This window comes from Saccoglossus kowalevskii, chromosome 7 (assembly GCF_978046115.1).
Source record: "Saccoglossus kowalevskii chromosome 7, keSacKowa6.1, whole genome shotgun sequence".
NCBI classification, from domain to species: Eukaryota; Metazoa; Hemichordata; class Enteropneusta; family Harrimaniidae; genus Saccoglossus; species Saccoglossus kowalevskii.
Window position 1 is genome coordinate 25,159,978 of NC_140647.1, and position 18,287 is coordinate 25,178,264.

Below are 18,287 nucleotides of genomic sequence, written 5' to 3' on the forward strand. Positions count from 1 at the left end.
GCCACACAACAACATTACTGTTTTTTGACATGTTGATTTCAATAATTTTCGTGACTGTTGTCAGTCGATTTCATTGACGCAAGTTTACAAAAAGACACAAACATTGCATCGGCTCTGCTATGTAAAAACAACACGGTTACCCGTACATCGTTCAGTATTTTATTTTTTACCATGATATGACTGAAATCAACAACGCTCGCAGACTAACATAATAACTTTATTACACTGCCGAACTATCAGCGGGTTCAGTATGGTAAATAAAAAGTATTACAAGACTAGGACAATTCAAAATACAATACATTAATAGAAAATACAACTGGCCAAGTTCTTCTGCCGGCCGAGTTCAAATCTGGAAATACTGCCCTCTTTGTCAGAATGAGCAGTAAGCTAGAGGGTTTTGTTAATTATTAACAAAATGGCGGCCCCCAGAGTAAGACCAAGAGATCGCCGACCATCGTTAGCCGGAATCGGGACGTTTATCATTTCTCGCTATCCATACATCTTTGCTTTTGTGCTATTGATGTTGTTTGCAGAAAGAGCAGAACAACAAAGGTATATATAATCTATAAATTTCAGGTACCGGTTAAGTCGCACTTAAATACACTTGCCCGAAACCAACTCGATTTCATTTGAATTTTCATTCAAAAATACCGGCTTCGGAGAATTCGATTTTGATCTGTGGGGCATTTCCGTACATTTTCCGGACTAAACGTAACCACACTCCCATTGTTTCCCCCTTAATCGGCGGTCTATTTCTTACATGTACATTGTACTTGGTGGACCTCATTTCTTGATGATATCTTCAAATTCTCTATTTTTGCCGAATAGTTTTGTATTTTTTTGTAAAAAATGCTACGGAAAATGCTGTTTTCATGTTCTGGACCCCTGTCAGATTTGTTCATTTCAAGACGATATCTTTCATTCTCTATTTTTTGTTGTTTTTAATACAAAATGCTATTTTCGACGTATTAAAAACTACCAACTGAATTGCTTCGATACTTGGTATGTATGTAAGTTTTGGATTTGTTTATTTCATGACAATATATTCTATTCTCTATTTTGGACGAATATTTTTAGCTCCATGACTTTTTCGAGCAAAGCTTATCATATGAGTCATTGTGTGTCACCCAGTTTTTGAGTTCTTGAAAACTATAACCATGGGTTTATAGTTCCATGATCTACCTTAGGTAGACCTCTCTAAGATTGTTCATTTTTAGATGATATTTTTGTCATTTTTTGTAAAAAGTTATAATTTTGATTTCTTGCTTTGATGGACCTCTCTCAGATTTGTTCATTTGTGATGATGTCTTCAATTCTCTATTTTGAAATGTACATTGCTAACAGCAGAGCTATCTCATGTGGTGTTTGTCAGAGGATAATATAATCTTGGTCCTTGGCATTATTATTCAAAATTACCAAAGAATTCCACTTTCATGATTGTAATTACTTTTTCATAGGTGTTGTAAGTTCTGTGATGCTATTTTTCAGATCTGAAGGCTATGCACGTGGTTATATTTACAGTAATATTGCAGCATTGTTTGTGCTTGGAACTCTGATTATTTTTGATTGGCAGAAACATACAGCGTATCTGTTGTGTGCCGTGCAAGTCGCAATCCATGCATTTTATACTCATACAAGTCCCTATTTACACTTTGGTGAATGGCTAACGGTGAGTTTTAGAGATGCATTTATTTCAAGGAACGTCATGCACAAGTTGCAACAGCTTGAGTGAAGGGTTGGTTTCTTGGCTACAAAATGGGTGGGTGGGGCTGAAACCATAAATTCATTTTGTTGGTTTTAGGTACCTATGTCTAGATTTCAAACGATAGAAATGGGCAAGTATATTTAAATTCTGTGCATGAACCATTGCTTCACTTGTGGATGTATTAATATTTTTCTTGTCAAACATTTTCTGGTGCATTTTTGGTTTGATTTCCTGGCTGTTTTCCTCAAAACTTATACTTCCACATTATAAATTCCTCTGAAAAAAAAACCAACCCAATAATGGACAACGTAATATGAAAATCTAAACCCATTAAAACCATTAATTCAAAGTTGGTCATTTTTGCTGATGTCCACAAAGAAATCAATTTTCTCTACGCTTAATTGAATGTGATTTTAAATAAAAAAAATCGGGAAGTGGTCTTTACGGTGTATATCACATGCAATTCACAATTTACTGAAACCAAATTGTTTTCTTCATAGATACGTATCGTAACCAGAAACTTTGCAGTTATTGGTGGCTACCTGATGCTTGCCAGCAGAGAGCTGGAAAACATTCCACGGCGTTTTAAAAAGCCTCTGCTCTTTACCACTGGTAGATACGTGTACGGTTTCTTCCTGCTCTGTTACTCATACACGTTGTTCCGCAGCAAGGAAGACAACCGAGCTTTCCACAAACTTGTACCTCTTGGTAATCTTTTCTCATTTGTAATGGTCGCACTCACGGCCGTTGGAGCGGGCAGCTTTTTTTCTGGAATACGACTTCGAACTGCAGCACGTGTTCTACTTGTGGTGCTTATTGTGACTACTTTGTACTTCGAAGGGAACATAAACTATTGGTGGAGACAGCGATTTGTTGAATACTGGATGCATATTCTAATTCTATCAGAATCCATTGTCGCGATCGCTGTTTTAATGTTACTCTGCTATCACTGACCATTTTTTATGTTTATAAACATAAACAAGTTCATCAATTTATTATTATGTATATATTAATTGCAATATTTATGATATTCTCTGAAATTACTGTGACAGTGAATTTGTTTCGTACATCTATTCAGCAGTATTGCTTTCACGAAGCAGATAAGTCATTATTAGATTTATTGCCGACTTGGTACAAAACAAATGGTGCCCGCCGAAACTTTCATTCACTGCCGTTGTTTGATTACTTTCTTGATTTTTTTTTATCATCAAAATTAATGTATTTCTTTCAGAAAAATGTGTAATTACGGTTTTGTAGCTGTGCTACATACAGGGTATGAACGACAAATATTAACACATTGTCAACCACACAAATTTTTAGTTCTTGTTGAACTAAATTGATTTTGTTCAAAGTTGGTACAAAGACAAGTTGTAATTGCATACCTGTACCTGACTGGTGACCATTTTTTTGAATGGTGCGGCACATGCTAAAAAAAACCTCAATCTTGAACCTGAGAATTGCTGCCTTAATGTTACCGGGGTAAAAATTTTATTTTTAACTTTTTGAAAATGGTTAGCCTGATTGCTTGGATGAAACTTATCACATTTGTTAATTTCATGACAATATTAATTCTTTCTCTATGCAGTTGCACCTTGACAGGGACTGTCAATCACTTGTATTCCATATAGTATATGGTCGACAATGTGTTTGGTAAAACAGAACTTTATATTAAGGGCACCCCCCACAGTCCTTTGCTTTCACCGGCATCTTTTATCTCCAGATTATTTGCACTTAGATTTAAAAAAGATTGACCAAGACATTACTTTCAGTATGTGTTGTAAGCAATCCTTGAACAGTAAACCAGAATCATGAAAGAAAAAAATTGATTCACTTTCAATCATTGTATATTAAGAATCTGCAATAAATGCACAAACTTATGAATATTAATAGATCTTGCTCATTTTTCCTGCTATATATTCAGTAGATACAAAGTCATTACTTGCCACATTCAAGGTGTGGAACATCCAAAAGTTAATTTTATGCAAAAATGGAATGCATGTACTTGTACACCAACTGTATATAAATAAGATTGATATATGGGGATATGTACAAGGATACAACACTGAGAATTCATTGTTTTATTTTTAGTGGGTATCGTATAAACATTCACGACTGACACTCACAAGTAAATAAATGCAATACTCTTGTTTTTATCGGGTTATATATTCTCTTCCTACATTACAACAATAAAATGCAAGTTTAGCTTGATGAAGCAGTGTACAGTAGAAGTGACATCACTGAGCGTGACCTCCAAATACCATTTGGTGTGGACCAAAACATCTTGCATTAAGAATAGAAGTCTATATAAAGCAACACTGGGAACTTTTGAACAAGTTCATATATGGCATTTATCTACATTAAGATCATGTCATTACCATATAAGGCAAAACTGCAGAATGTTGGCGGCAATCCAGAAAATATCATTAACATATTCAAAAATGAATGGTTGTTTTCTGCGAGATATTGCTTGAAAAGCTCGGACCAAAAATAGAATGACTTGATTTTACATTTTTATTTCAAATACTTCATGAAATATGACCATCATAAAATTCTTATAGCACATTACTTGAAATCACGTTTGTCAATTCCAACACAAATTTGATGTCACAGTAAAAGAAAAATGGTTTATTGAGAAGATTGTCACAATCCTTATGCAGATAAAAACACACCTCATTACATTCAAGGCAATATTGGGGATTGGGTTGCGACTGAATTAATTCTCGTAATCTTGTCTACTGTGCGAATAGATCACTCATGCTTGAACTTCATGAGAGGAAGTTATCAATAAATCTGTTTTGATTAAAGCGAGAGGGTCGTCACCTGCACACGCGAGAATGGAGTCCCAAGTGATAACAACACACGCTAAAACGGCAACGACTCATGGGTAGATGCTTGTTTGTAAACAACGACACGCTATGACTGTGTCGCATGCGCAGGTGACGATTCCCCCGCTTTAAAGGGTGGTGGCGTGTCAAATCCTTATGTGATGTATGCTACACATATGAAATACCTTGTTTTCAGAAAATTTGAAATACTGTGATAAAGTTGTGATATTCAAGATAATGTTGCGCAATTTGTCAAAACATGAAAGTATGAATTCTGAGTAATTCCCTGTATACCTTTAATAAAGTTTATCATCAAAATACTGTCGTTATGACAATATTCGCTGACTTATTAAACCATACACATATAATAAATGAATTATAAAGCAAACAGTTAAAATTCTAAAAGTGCTACCATACTTTTGCAAAAAAATGTACAATTTTGTTCCCATGCTATCGCAGATGTCATTCATCTAAATACTTAATAAGTTATCATGTTCTAGCGAACTGTGGTCTTATAATTTAAACAAACGTGTAAATACTACATATGCAAAGTATACAATACAAAACACAGTCTGGGCAGCAAGGGGCACACACCGCTTTCTCCCAAATCTAATTTTTAAAAAGGTTGTCTCTGGAAAAAATATTCAATAGAATGTACACTATATGTATTGGTACTTTGTGGATGAATGAAAGAAACATCAACCGATGTAGAGATGAATTCAGATTGTTGATAACATAATAGGGTGAGTGGTAAACTGAGCCATTCCGCGAGTTGATTCATCTCTTAGAGCTTGCCAAATTCCATTCACAGATTAGTTATTTATCCAGTCGTCTTCTTTTACTGGTGCTAACATAGGAGTGATCATCGTGTGTTTGAGTGGAGGAGCTTGTACCAATTCTTTTTTGCATCTCTAGATCTACTGGACTAACTCTCTCGTAGTCATAGCTGGGCAAGAATTTCTCCACCAGTTCAGCAAAATGTTCCTCTAATGATTCCTGGCATTGTAGTACCTCAGACCCAGTCTAAAAATAAAGAAAGATTTTATATATGAGAAGTTTAAATACATTTCTTAATACAACCTTTTGAAAGCCAAAGTTTTAATAAATGTTTCTATACTTTTTCATTGGCTACAGATCTTTGTAACAAGCCTTTTGAATAATTTTTTTCTATAATTTTAGCTACATATTGTGATTATATTTTTTGGAAAACAAGCAGCCTCTCAGCTGAGATAGCTCCGTTGTTAGCAATGCACATTACAATTAAAGAACTAAAGATATCATTGGAAAAACAAATCTGAGAGAGGTCTACCTGAGGTACCTATATCTATAATATCAAAGCAATGAGATTTGTGGTTTTCAACAAGAAGTCGAAAATATCACGTTTTACCAAAAATTACAAAAATATTCATCAAAATTAGAGAATTTAAGATATCATCAAGAAATTAACAAATCTAAGAGAGGTCTGCCCAAGGTACATATATAACAAGTATCAAAGCAATAAGAATTGTAGTTTTCATGAAGAAGTCGAAAAAGTTAACATGAACGACGGACAAACACTCGCATGTTAAGCGGAGCTAATATAAATATGAATACCTTGTTGTAAATTTCTGCATTATTGAATACCAGCTTAATATCTTCCATAAATGCATCCACTGATTTATATTCAATACAGAGACATTTATTCTTCATAGTTTGGAAATCCATAGGATCCGATATAATGTCGTAGTAGTCTGGTGCCTGTGAGGAGGAGACAACATTTTATTGTCAGCAAAACTTTCATTTTTAGAGTAACTTAGCCAAAAATTAAATTTGAATGAGCTTTATTGATCAAAATATCATGCATTATACAGTTTATTATTTATTTATCTTCACTAAAATAAATCATGTTCGAATTCTGCTTTGGGAGCAGGCTTAAATTCAACTAACTGAGGCAGTAATGTTCACTGTGGTAACACAAAAGCTGTTATATAAATTTAAAAGAGAGGGACCTAATGTCTATTCAGGAAGCAACTCACGTAAGTGTATGAATCAGAGAATTCTGGGTAATTTGTAATGCAGGGCATGGAGGGACAAATTGCATCATTGATTACATTTACAATTCATAGATGCCGAATATTTAGCATGTAAAATTATTGCAAACAGACATGACTTGGGGTAATCTTTTACAGATGTATTTTGACAACCACTTTAATAATCAAGTATTTCTTTTGAAAATGAAAACCCTAAGCCTACATGTGAAGTTTTAAAATTACAAATAATGCATTAAATTATGAAATAACATGTCGTTGGACTGTGTCTCAAAAAGTATTGAACTTATTATTAATTTCAATCAAAGAAAATTTATATGTCATACAAAGAGCATTAAACTTACCTCTACTTTCTCCACTGGTTTTCTGAACGGCCAACTGTCCTTGTGACGCGTCAACTTATTCAATATATCTTCACACGCCTGTAATAGAAAAATAAGTGTCATAAATTACTTGAAGAGATTAGTGCAATGATAACATAAATAGTGGTGTGCACAATCCTCTTAATTATCACATTCAGTCATTGTAACCTTCCACAAAATAGTCCCATTAAAAATATGTCAATATACATAATAAAACATTGATGATAATCACTAGTCTCCAATCAGTCGCATGCACGTTTACATTGACTTGACCACATGAAGAATAAAGCTGCATCCTATCCTGTTTCTTTGGTTCAAAATGCATATCATATTTAGAAAGAAATACCAAAAATTTACAAACATTACAAAGTAGCTGACTGTGAAAAAATCACAGGGTAATGGAGAATGCCCTTATACAGTTTACAGTAGAAGATAAAAGCAGGGACAAACAAGCAGCCTATCGGCTGAGATAGCTCCGCTGTTAGCAATGCACATTTCAATTAAAGAACTGAAGACCAAAGGAACAATATGAATAGTATCAAAGCAATCGGACTTGCAGTTTTTATCAAGAAGTCGAAAATATCACTTTTTACCAAAAATGACAAAAATATTCACCAAAATTAGAGAATTGAAGATATCATCACGAAATGAACAAATCTGAGAGAGGTCCACATGTAGTACCTATATATGTAATTGCAAAGCAATTGCGGTTTTTAACAAGAAGTCGAAAATATCACTTTTTACCAAAAATGACAAAAATATTCACCAAAAATAGAGAATTGAAGATATCAACATGAAATGGAACAAACCTAAGAGAGGTCTACCCAAGGTACATGTACACCAAGTATCAAAGCATTCAGGCTTGTAGTTTTCAAGAAGAAGTCGAAAAAGTAAAACATTGACACGGACGACGACGATGACAACGGACAATCACTCATATGATAAGCACCGCTCGACAAAGTCGACAGCGAAGCTAAAAAAGGGGAAGAACTCATGCTAAATAACGTTCCTGGAATTTTTCTAGCTTTATTTGCCAAGCACACACGCGCAGACCCTAAACAGATGACGTCCCAATGAAATGAACAACAGAGTGCAACCAGAGATAACATGGAAAACCAGAAGTGAGGGGTGAAAAGTGAATTCGGAAGCAGACTAACCATCAAAAAACAATTCAATTCATTGGCGTTTACCTTGAGGTCATTTTGGGACCTTTGGGACCTACTGCTTGATCGAAAAGTCTGATCATCCGGACTTGTATCAGCTCGTCGCTTCCTTGAGACACTGTCACTGGCAGTGGTTTTAGTAGTACTGGCAGATGATGCAGCTTTCCTTGATGGCTTTGCCTTGGTTTGTTTTCCGGATGACTTCTTTTTTAACGCTTTTCTCCTTCTTGACATGCTTCTAGATGATCTACAATTTGTGCATGCAGAGCACACCCATTTTCCTCTGAAAATGACAAGTAGAGATGGAAACATAAAACATATTGCTCCACTTGAGAAACAGGAAGTTGAACAAGAACAGTGATCAATGAGAGATTCAAAAATATATATATACGTCTTAACAGACCTAGGAAAGTTTCTGAGAGGAGGATCATGACACTCTCTGTGATAGGCTGCCGGACATCGTGAACAGTACACCAATTCCTGATCGTCATCACACATACAACACATCTCATCATGTTCAGCTTCCGATTCATCACTGTCTGTTTCATCATATTCCTGTAAATTGGCAACAAATATTTACACGATTCATCATGTATGATTCCATTTCACTCTGGTCCGTGGGAAACTCCTTCAAAAATAATACACTGTAGAAGACTACAGTTTGGCTAATGTCATGTAAATCAATCCGACAGAAGGCATTGACATGACAAAGTGCTCATCATAATATAAGTCAACAATACTGAATATTTGAATATTTATCAATAAAATCACCATGAAAACTAATTCTTAATCAGATCACAAAACAATTGCAAATATGGTGTGAAGTTTGAATGTGATCTCTATCCAGGCAAAAAAAAAAATTTAAAAAAAAAAATGTTATGCCCATTTGAGCATGTGCATATCAATAGAAGATGAATAAAGAGATCATGATGGTTTTTACTCTTAAGGAGAAACTCAGATAACAAAAAGTCTGTATTTAATCACCCGTAATGATTTAATTGAATAGTTTAAATCCCTGACTTACATCCGAATCTGAACCTCCATTCAATTCTGCGTAATCTCTCCCTCTTGAATTTCTTCTTGCAACAGAAGGCTGCAGCGAAAAAAAAAAAAAATAATAAATTTGCAAGAAATGATAATATAATGATAAGATTTGAACATTTCTATTCTTTCATTTGAAAATGCACTCCAATATAATTTTCAATGCGGGTACCTAAGATGGTAGACTTGCTCAGTCGGGGCAATTAATTTGTTTTTGTAGATTAGATAAAATAGCGCGAAATCACCCTGACTGGTTTATTCTGCAGGAAATTCATTGCTATTAAATATTCATGAATGCACATATTATAATGAGGTGGGCGTGGAAATTTGTGTATAATGAGGTCAGCATGGTGAAGGTCACACTGCAGACCCAACATGGCGGCAAGTTGAAATTCAAGACGTTGTGATTGGCTTAGATGATTGCCAATTAGAACACCATTAACATAACTACCCGTTAAAAAAATCGACTGGTTCCTGCAGTGTCAATAGAGGGCTATGCAGAATAAACCAGTCAGGGTGATTTCGCAGTTACAGGGGATTTCGCGGTAACATCTCCATTTCGCGAATTTGTTTATTTTATTTAAACTAAATAAACAAGTTAATCGCCTCAACTGCGCCAGTCTACTAAAATGGTTGCACACATGAAAATCCAAATGCACCAAAATAGACACACTTATATCAGGCTTTATCAGTCAAGCTAAGCATTCATTCAAACAATAAGGCAGAGGTGTGAATGGCTATATCTATATACATATTTTCTGTGTTTACACGAAAAACAGTTTATTTTTTTGTCCAAATTTTTTTAAAGGCTGCACACTCCGAAATTCATGTAAAACATGTATGAATAAATCTTCTAAAATCGGCCAAATCAACAGCACATAAATTTTTCATTTAATACTACAGTATCCGACCATATCTAGCGGCACTTCCATCCATCGTCACGCCATGCTAGTAAGAATTTGTATATGTTCTCTTAAATCCACTACCGAGGGCTTGATCTCGGTTCGTGCCAAGCGTTCAGGCAGCAAATCTTGACTCGTGCAGAGTTTCGGTGCTGAGCATCTATCAGGACCGAGATCAATTTTATTTCAACACGTGCCGAATTAGTTCCGACCGTTCACATACACGCATGTGCCGGCACGGTCTTGAGTCGCGGCACGTTCAGAAATCTCTAACTTGAACCCCACTAGTAAATGGGAACTTTTTCATATATAACAAAAAGGTATTTAATTTCTTTATTCAAACAAATCTGGGTGTAAACAGTGTCAAGATCAAGATGAAGAAGACACTTTAGAGTTGCATCCTGCCTCCTTTTGATACATTATTCTAATATTGGTCAATATATCCAGTCTCCCTTTAAGATGCATTCACAATATTAATCTTACCTTGCACGCTGGACACATCCAGTCTCCCTTTGGTACATATGATAATGCTGGTCTTAAGCAGTATAGATGAAATGGCTGGTTACACTCGTCACATAGCAACAACTTATCCTCATCTCCTTTCTTTCGACAGATTTTGCATTTCTGGAGGAAAAAAATGTAGAAGAATAATTAAAATAACCAATGTGGAATGGACTAATAATATTGCATAAATAATTGCGTGATCTGCATGTGGATTTATAGTTTTGAGCACTGATATGAAGTTACTTACAGGCAGAGGGGAGGATAAAAAACCTTGCTCAAGAAACACATTTAAAACCAACTTACAGCATTCTCCGCCGACTTTTCCCATTTTATGGATGCATCTAATATTCCTAGCAATACATGTAATCTGGACATAGTGGGACATTCTCTGACCGCTTCCTGCCACCGTAAAACATTCTTCGATATCAAAGACTCTGAAAGGTAACGATGTAGTTATAAGTTTGTATTTAAAAGTTTCAAAGTTTGTAAAAGTAAACTGTCCATTACGCGTGTAAAAAAACAAAAACAATGGATGAACTTTGTAAATAGACAATTGTATCAAAATTTAATTACAAGTAAATACTGATAATGGGAAGATACAGTCTGAAATGATTTGGACAGTTAGCAGATCCAGTATAACGGTGAGAGGGATGTCTGAGGCACATGCACCCAAACATTGAGCCAAGCAACAATCCTTATTTTGGGGGAATGTGATTAAATTTATTGATAACTTAATTTAATACAGCTCCTGACAAAATGCTGCTTTCAAAGTATGATATGCAGACTCCAACATGCTCCACAAGAGTAATTTTTCATTCTGTTAGAAATCCACAGGGTACAGATTTTTCTTGCATGTGTAAGCATGATATTATTTTCACAGTTTATAAAAAAGCAATATTTGAAATGTCTGTTTCACTGCTGAAATTTGCGACAGAAGTGTTTATTCAGTTTCACAATATTTGAAAGATATATCGCATTATATTCCCATGAGCTTTGGGAGTGATCGCAGATATTGGATATTGTTTTTGTAAGCACAAGGGAAACCTTACCAGGATCACCATCACCAGCAGTGCTGGCCTCCTCATCTGTGTCTTTAACAGCCTCGTACTCCTTTGGTTTTGTAGATCGTGGTTTCATGATTCCTTGCAGAAATTTGAGTAAGACTTCAGATTGAGTCTCTATAAGCAAAGCCCCCTGTGAAACAATAAGAACTCATTCAGTAGTGTAACTAAAATACCAACCCCGCTGCATCTGAAGTTTTCCAATAAACGAGTTTTGAGTTATGCCATTAACATAGATAATTAGCTGCTATGAAACCTGACATGTAGGCGTGAGAGGCACCCTCGCAGCCAAAGGACATCAGACCGCACTAACTTGACAGAATAGTGTATGTCTCGCCGGCAAGATCAATACTGCAAATTTGCAAAGTCCACGCCTTCTTGAAATGAGTTACACTGAATATTCATTATTATTCAGTCGTGTTTGAATTGTCGGCAAAAATCACAGACTGTTTTCAACAAGATGATAAACATTGGGCGGAAATTTGTCAGCATCTTATCACACATTATGTCAACAAACAAATAAACTCTGCTGTGAATGGTTACTCTTTGATGGCTGTCACTATCTGACATTCCTGCAATTTGATTGGCACAGACAAAAAAATCGTCAGAGGAAGTGAAAAAACTACACCATTCTGACAGTGTTGGGTTTGGAGCATCACTGAGTTCAAAACTTGTGCGATCTTGTCAGGCTAGATGCTATGCTGTAAAAAATTGTTAAAGTATTATCTGTTGATTTTGCTGCGTAAAAGTTTGATAGCTAATCAGAATATCAGGAAGCAAAGAAACCAGCAATTGAATTGCTGGAAACTGACCGACGGCACTATAATTTGAAAATTATTTGATATTACAAACCAAAGTCCTTCTCACGTCCATACATGAAATAATGAACAGATGCGAACATAGGTAACATCATTCAATACTCTCACTACATCATTATGTTATGTGATCAGGTAGTTTGGGTATTAACTGACATTGGACTAAACGAGAAAACTATCACAGGTAAATGCTGAGGATGGAAATGGCTAAATACACTTTCGATTTCAACATTTTCAGGAATTTTGACAAATCATACCTGTGACTGGTAATTTGAAAGACTGATTAAAAAACTTGAATTAGTTGATAATAAACCTCAGTTGTTTGTATTTTTAAATAATTTCAATTTAAGATGGCTGTCAGCTTATTGCCATGAGGGTGGGGGCATTCGTCATTATTTCCATAGAAACAAATTTGAGTACAACTCTTTTTAAATGTGACAAAAACCCTTTTTGCTCAGCAATGTATTTATTTACAAGTCACAGAAAATTTCTTGCAACCCTTGTCATGACAGACTGAAATAGTAAGAGAAATGTGCTGAAAGAACACACCAGGAAATGTTTTGCAGTCGGCACTCATTCAAAAATATGACCAATTCTCGAAAACAAAAAAATACGGTGATACATTGACTGTCATTACACCAAATCATGACAATAGGTTAAGCATACAAAACAACATGATTGGACTTACTAAATCTTTTATTTTTACAGCAGTTTCCAGTTTCTTCTCCCAAATTTCATATTGATCAACACCGCCAAGTCCACCTTTTCTGACCCTGGTTTCAGTTTCAAGTAGGTCTTCTTTGAAGCTTTCAAGGAGCTCCTGGTCGCCATTGATGTCCCTCAAATCAGGAGATGACCTAAGCAATGCACACAAACACAGTATTACAAAAAATACCAGTAGACCAGATGACAACATGACCTGTGTCTTGTGGCAACATGACTTGTGACTTGTGGCAATGAACACAATACTATATCACATAGTACACTTAAGAAATTATCTTTTTCCTTCTGAAATATTATATAAAATATTTTAAAAATTAGAATATAGAGAAAAAAAATAGTTGTGCCTAGATGATACTTTTTCAAGCTAGATGTTTAGTGTACCCACTGTGTAACTTTGGGGTGTAGAAAAAAAATACGCATCCAATTAATCATTTTGACACTGCAATACGATTCTCTTTGCACAAAGGGGCAACAATATTAATTATTAGGTGATTTTATAACATGTTCTGCATTGCATGAATGTCAAAATGCCCATCTTTAAAAAGGGAAATATTGGTTGTGATACTTTTACCTCATCAAAATTCATTATCATGTGTATAGCACACGGAAGTACTCTAAAACTCTTTCACGTTTTGTTGAATTCCATGCAATGTTTTGAAGTCACTACAATGCAATTTCATGCATAAAGCAGAATCTCGCAATGATTTATTCTACCTTTTACTCATATTCATGGTCTTGATGATGTCTTGATATTTTTTTTTTATCTCAACACAGAGGGCACTTTCTCGGATTCCATTGTTGTCTAGCAACCGTATAAGCTCATCAAGTTCTTTCTGACTGTCGTACTGGAACCATAGATTTTGACCAGTCTTGGGAACACTGTCGAAAAAACATATGCACAGGTCCAAAACAGTGAAGAACAAAAGATGACATTGAACAAAAAAAAAAAAAAAATTTCATCGCAACATGATCACGTATATTCGGTCTTGACCCCCCACTCTGTCTATTGTGGTAATTTCAAGACTGTACACAACTTTTATCATACTAAACTGGTCACCAAATCTTACAACTGTCTGGCCTTTACACTCAAGTCTGAATGAGCATAGTCCATGCGCCAAGAATGAAACATTTTTGGCCTTGATAACGTTCACAGTACTTCGTTTAGACAATTAATACCACTGAGTTGGCAATTCATTAAATACTCACGTTTTTCCAGCAGATATTTTCTTTTCTTCCATATTCGTCATAATGCTCGCCGTTTCTTTATCACTATCACTGTCGTTCTCGTCGTCATTACTGCTTTCATTGTCGTCATTCTTCGCATCGGTTTTCTGTACACAGTAATCTATACTTGTATGGACCCATCCTTTCTCAACAAAAAGACCAGGAAATACGTGGTGGAAAACCCAGTAGCGGTTGTGGTTACGATCTGTACCAATAGGTGATTGTCGAAGTGACAACTTGGCAGATAAAATACCCTCCTGAAAAAAAAAATAAGAATCGCTAGGAAATGACTCTACAGGTTTGAGCACACACATAGTGGTGGAAATACACGATAAGGCCCCCCAAAAAAATTGTTTTGTTGCCCTCAGCGACAGACTGAAAAATATGAAATATCGGGTCACGTTTTTTAATAGGTCCAAATATTAAAAACTATTTTAAGCAGTAAAAAACGTGTTACCGATAAAAATTAACAATCCCGGACAGTTGTTTGGTCCCCAGAGTCCCGGTAATCGGCGACTTTGAATGAACGTCGGGTTGATCTGTATTTCTCTGACATGAATACTATGAAGTCCATATACCTTGGCTATTTACGATACTCTTAGTTTTCATGAATTTAAAAAAAAAAAAAAAATCCAATCGACTGACCCAATTTTTTAATTTTTCGACTTTTTGAGGGCAACATAAGTTTTTTTTTTTTGCCCTGAGGTCTATGGATCCTAAAGTTGTTGTCAATCCTAAATAGGTTTGCTAATACTGTCATGAAAGATAGATAAAGCACAGATTTGTATTCACCTCAAAAGCCTTGATATGCTGCTGTTCTGCTTTCAGTTTCTTCTGCTCTTCATATTCTTTTTGTCGCCTGCAGAACAAAGGCAATATTTTTATCAGGTTGTTCAAAAATCCATACCTTCTTAATAGTCAAATCAAGAATAGATATCAAAATTATCAATGTTTATTTACATGAATTTCAGAATAAAAATGCAAAATATAGAGGAACAAGACATAGTCACTGTATTACAGTAGCAAGATTGGTCTGAGGCATGACACTGCATTTTTTGAAACAAAATGGTTACCAGTCTGCCATTTTAAATTCGAAAAATAAAATTTTATGCATTAGATTCTATTAGGTTCAACCACAGTTCCTCTATCCCCGGTCTGGAAACGATTAGGATTCTTTTGTCTCGAACCGCGGTGCAGGTAAACAAACCGTTCACACCCGGGCCGAGGGAGTCAGGAAGTCAGACAGATTACAATACCGTCAAAATATTCATTAAAATCGGAAAATTTACCGTCATGCAAAGCGATACCCATTTGTATGACTTCACTTTGACTTCAAATTCGGGCAACCACAACGTAAACAAACATGTAAACAAAAATAGCACTATGAAATTTGGGGTTTTTTAACAGTGATGCGCATCAAAACCAGCCTACCAACTCATAAACATCCAGTTCCTACAATGTAAAGATTAATATCGGGAATTATGTCCATTTTCTAGTTTTAATAGGGAAAAAACTTCGCGTGCCAGCATGCTGACATACAAATCTTATTAAAATGGCGTCGTTCATGATCGAGCGAAAAGTCTGTGCTATTTCTGATTCTTGGGGGTTCATAACAGTTCAAGTCAACTATATAACTACTAATGACTTTATTCTATACAAAAGTATATAACAATGCTTCAATGTTTGTATATAAATGATTTTTTTAGCACAGAAATGAGTACATTGTAATTTCAAAACTTCGCCATTTGCATTTACGATCTAAAAAGCACCCATAAAAGTCGCTCAATTTAACATTAATAAAATGCGGTGTGACAAATAACAAATCAGCCCACCAATTTTTAATGATATGTTTCGAACATAAAATGTCAAAATCGAAGACAAATATTGGTTTCGCACCGAGAAGTATGGTAAATAAAATAGAGTTCATTTCAATCACCCCAAAATCAAAAACCACAAATATCTGAGTAAAGGTATAAAAATTTTTTGCGAAAATGTCGCTGCTGGTAAAATAGATGAATTAGAGAATTACTCGCCGACTAAAATATGACCTTATACAGATATCCTGATTGAAAAATTATGTGAAAAAGCTTGAATTATGGAATAAACAACTAAGTTGTAAAAAAAGTACATAACACTGACGATGTCAAAAATAGTGGCCGGCTGCGTACTGATCATGTGACAATGCTTTGCCCATACCCGCAATACGCCTTTGCCAGGGAAGGAGGCCAATTCACACCTAATACAATGACCGTTTCCAGACCGGGGATAGAGGGACTGTGGTTCAACATATGTACCAAGTTGAACAGAATACGTCCATACACTAGTGAGATTGATTTTGGAAATGGTAAACATGTATTATTTTGGGACACGATTGGTTTTAAAATGGCTGCGAATCATCCATTTTGAATCTGATCCTGATGCATATGTCTGACATGTCCCATGTATATGTGAGAAGTCTAAACTTATATAAAATATGCAATAAGCTCGACGGGCACACTCATTGTACCTTTCTTTTTGTATGATTTCTTGTTCTGCTCTCAGTCGCTTCTCCCGGGCAGCCATAATTCTCCTCCGTTTAACAATGGATGCCAAATCGTTATTACTTTCAGGCGGGAGTTCTTCCTCATTTTCTTCTTTTTTCAGCGCTGGTGGAAGTGGTTCTTTTTTGGTCACCTTAATCTCATCTTTGATTTCATCTGGAAAATAAAAGATTGATGGAAGTGGAAGACAAGACAACACTGCTTTTATAAGCCGTTTAAACTAAAGCCGGTCAGGTTGTAACTATAGACATGTTTATATAAAACAGCTTTGTAAACCCATCTTAGTCTGAAGTTACAAGTATTGTGAGAAATATATAATAAATATTCCAAGTTTCATTCTATTCAGCACATCCTAACGCTGTTGATTGTTACATTTCCCATTCTCATTGGGTGAATTTCCTTTACTAGTGTTATTGTTTTATCAAGTTGGCAACAGAATCTTGCCGGTAATCACTATTTTTTCATACAATACATGCAAATTTAAACCATCAAATATTATACATACTGCTACTTATCTTGAGACTCAAATCTATGAATGCTCTCAGAGTGGCACTTACAGATTACAGATTTTCCCAAGGTTCTCACTAATAAAACCATGCTTACCACTTTCCTGCTTTGTTTCGTTAGTCTCATCCGTTTTAGAAATCTCCTTTTCATTTTTTGTTGGTTTGTCAGCTCCTTGTTTTTTTTGTTTCTTTTCTTCCAATCTTCTCACTTTCTCTTTTTTTTGTGACTGTATTCTTTGTTTCCTGTGCAATTGAGAAACAATATTAAAGAACAGTCATTAAAGAACACAATGCTTCTATGTTATTATCACGGAAAGACACAAAATTTAAGTATGATTTGTACAATTATTGTGAAATGCAATTGGATTATTAATAACTCCCAAAAATAGAAAATTGAAAATATCTTAAAATGAACAAATCTGACAGAGGGACACACGGGGGTACCTACCTACACACCAAGTATCAAAGCAATTAAAAGGTGGTAGTCTTCAAGAAGAAGTTGAAAATGTAATTCTTGATGGACAGACGATGGATGATGACTGAATCTGTATAAACAGCTCTGTTTTTACAATTTTGATGACAGTAGAAATAAAATATTTGAAGTGTTAAAAATTGTTAATAGCAGTGACTCACCATAATTTGCTGGCAATTTTTTGTTTTTCTTGCATGTGATCTTGTATCGAGAATGATGACATTATTCTGTGACACAGACCAACTAAGATCTGCAGAATATCACTAGCTTCGAGTTCATGCAACTCGCTGCTCTCCAGTTTTTCAATCAACTCCAGTTCCTGTAATAATGTAGAACATGGCATCATTTGCATCAATCTGTCAAATTTTTCCCACTAAAATTGTGTTGTGCAGCATTTCACATAATTTTCCATTGGCT

At 35.3% G+C, this 18,287-nt stretch overlaps 2 protein-coding genes across 2 annotated transcripts in view; one reads left to right on the forward strand and one right to left on the reverse strand.

The window, feature by feature from the left end:
* Window positions 1–415: 415 nt before the first annotated feature.
* LOC100374517 (transmembrane protein 101-like) lies at window positions 416–3,592 on the forward strand. The gene is made up of 3 exons (XM_002732491.4): window positions 416–552; window positions 1,489–1,669; window positions 2,206–3,592. The coding sequence occupies exons 1-3, from the start codon at window positions 416–418 to the stop codon at window positions 2,656–2,658; spliced, it is 771 nt and encodes a 256-aa protein (XP_002732537.1). The 3' UTR covers window positions 2,659–3,592.
* Window positions 3,593–3,849: 257 nt separating this feature from the next.
* The window catches only part of LOC100374364 (tyrosine-protein kinase BAZ1B-like), a 38,049-nt gene continuing 23,611 nt past the window's right edge, over window positions 3,850–18,287 (reverse strand). Inside the window, exons 15-30 of the mRNA XM_085501355.1 lie at window positions 18,032–18,189; window positions 17,496–17,641; window positions 16,859–17,048; window positions 15,145–15,211; window positions 14,335–14,609; window positions 13,843–14,007; window positions 13,094–13,262; window positions 11,579–11,723; window positions 10,833–10,963; window positions 10,509–10,649; window positions 9,107–9,175; window positions 8,486–8,637; window positions 8,110–8,365; window positions 6,902–6,979; window positions 6,124–6,267; window positions 3,850–5,553 (exon numbers count right to left, since the gene is read on the reverse strand). Coding sequence (XP_085357481.1) covers window positions 5,347–5,553; window positions 6,124–6,267; window positions 6,902–6,979; window positions 8,110–8,365; window positions 8,486–8,637; window positions 9,107–9,175; window positions 10,509–10,649; window positions 10,833–10,963; window positions 11,579–11,723; window positions 13,094–13,262; window positions 13,843–14,007; window positions 14,335–14,609; window positions 15,145–15,211; window positions 16,859–17,048; window positions 17,496–17,641; window positions 18,032–18,189 — 2,493 coding nt within the window. The 3' untranslated portion in view covers window positions 3,850–5,346. The remainder of the gene's footprint in view (window positions 5,554–6,123; window positions 6,268–6,901; window positions 6,980–8,109; window positions 8,366–8,485; window positions 8,638–9,106; window positions 9,176–10,508; window positions 10,650–10,832; window positions 10,964–11,578; window positions 11,724–13,093; window positions 13,263–13,842; window positions 14,008–14,334; window positions 14,610–15,144; window positions 15,212–16,858; window positions 17,049–17,495; window positions 17,642–18,031; window positions 18,190–18,287) is intronic.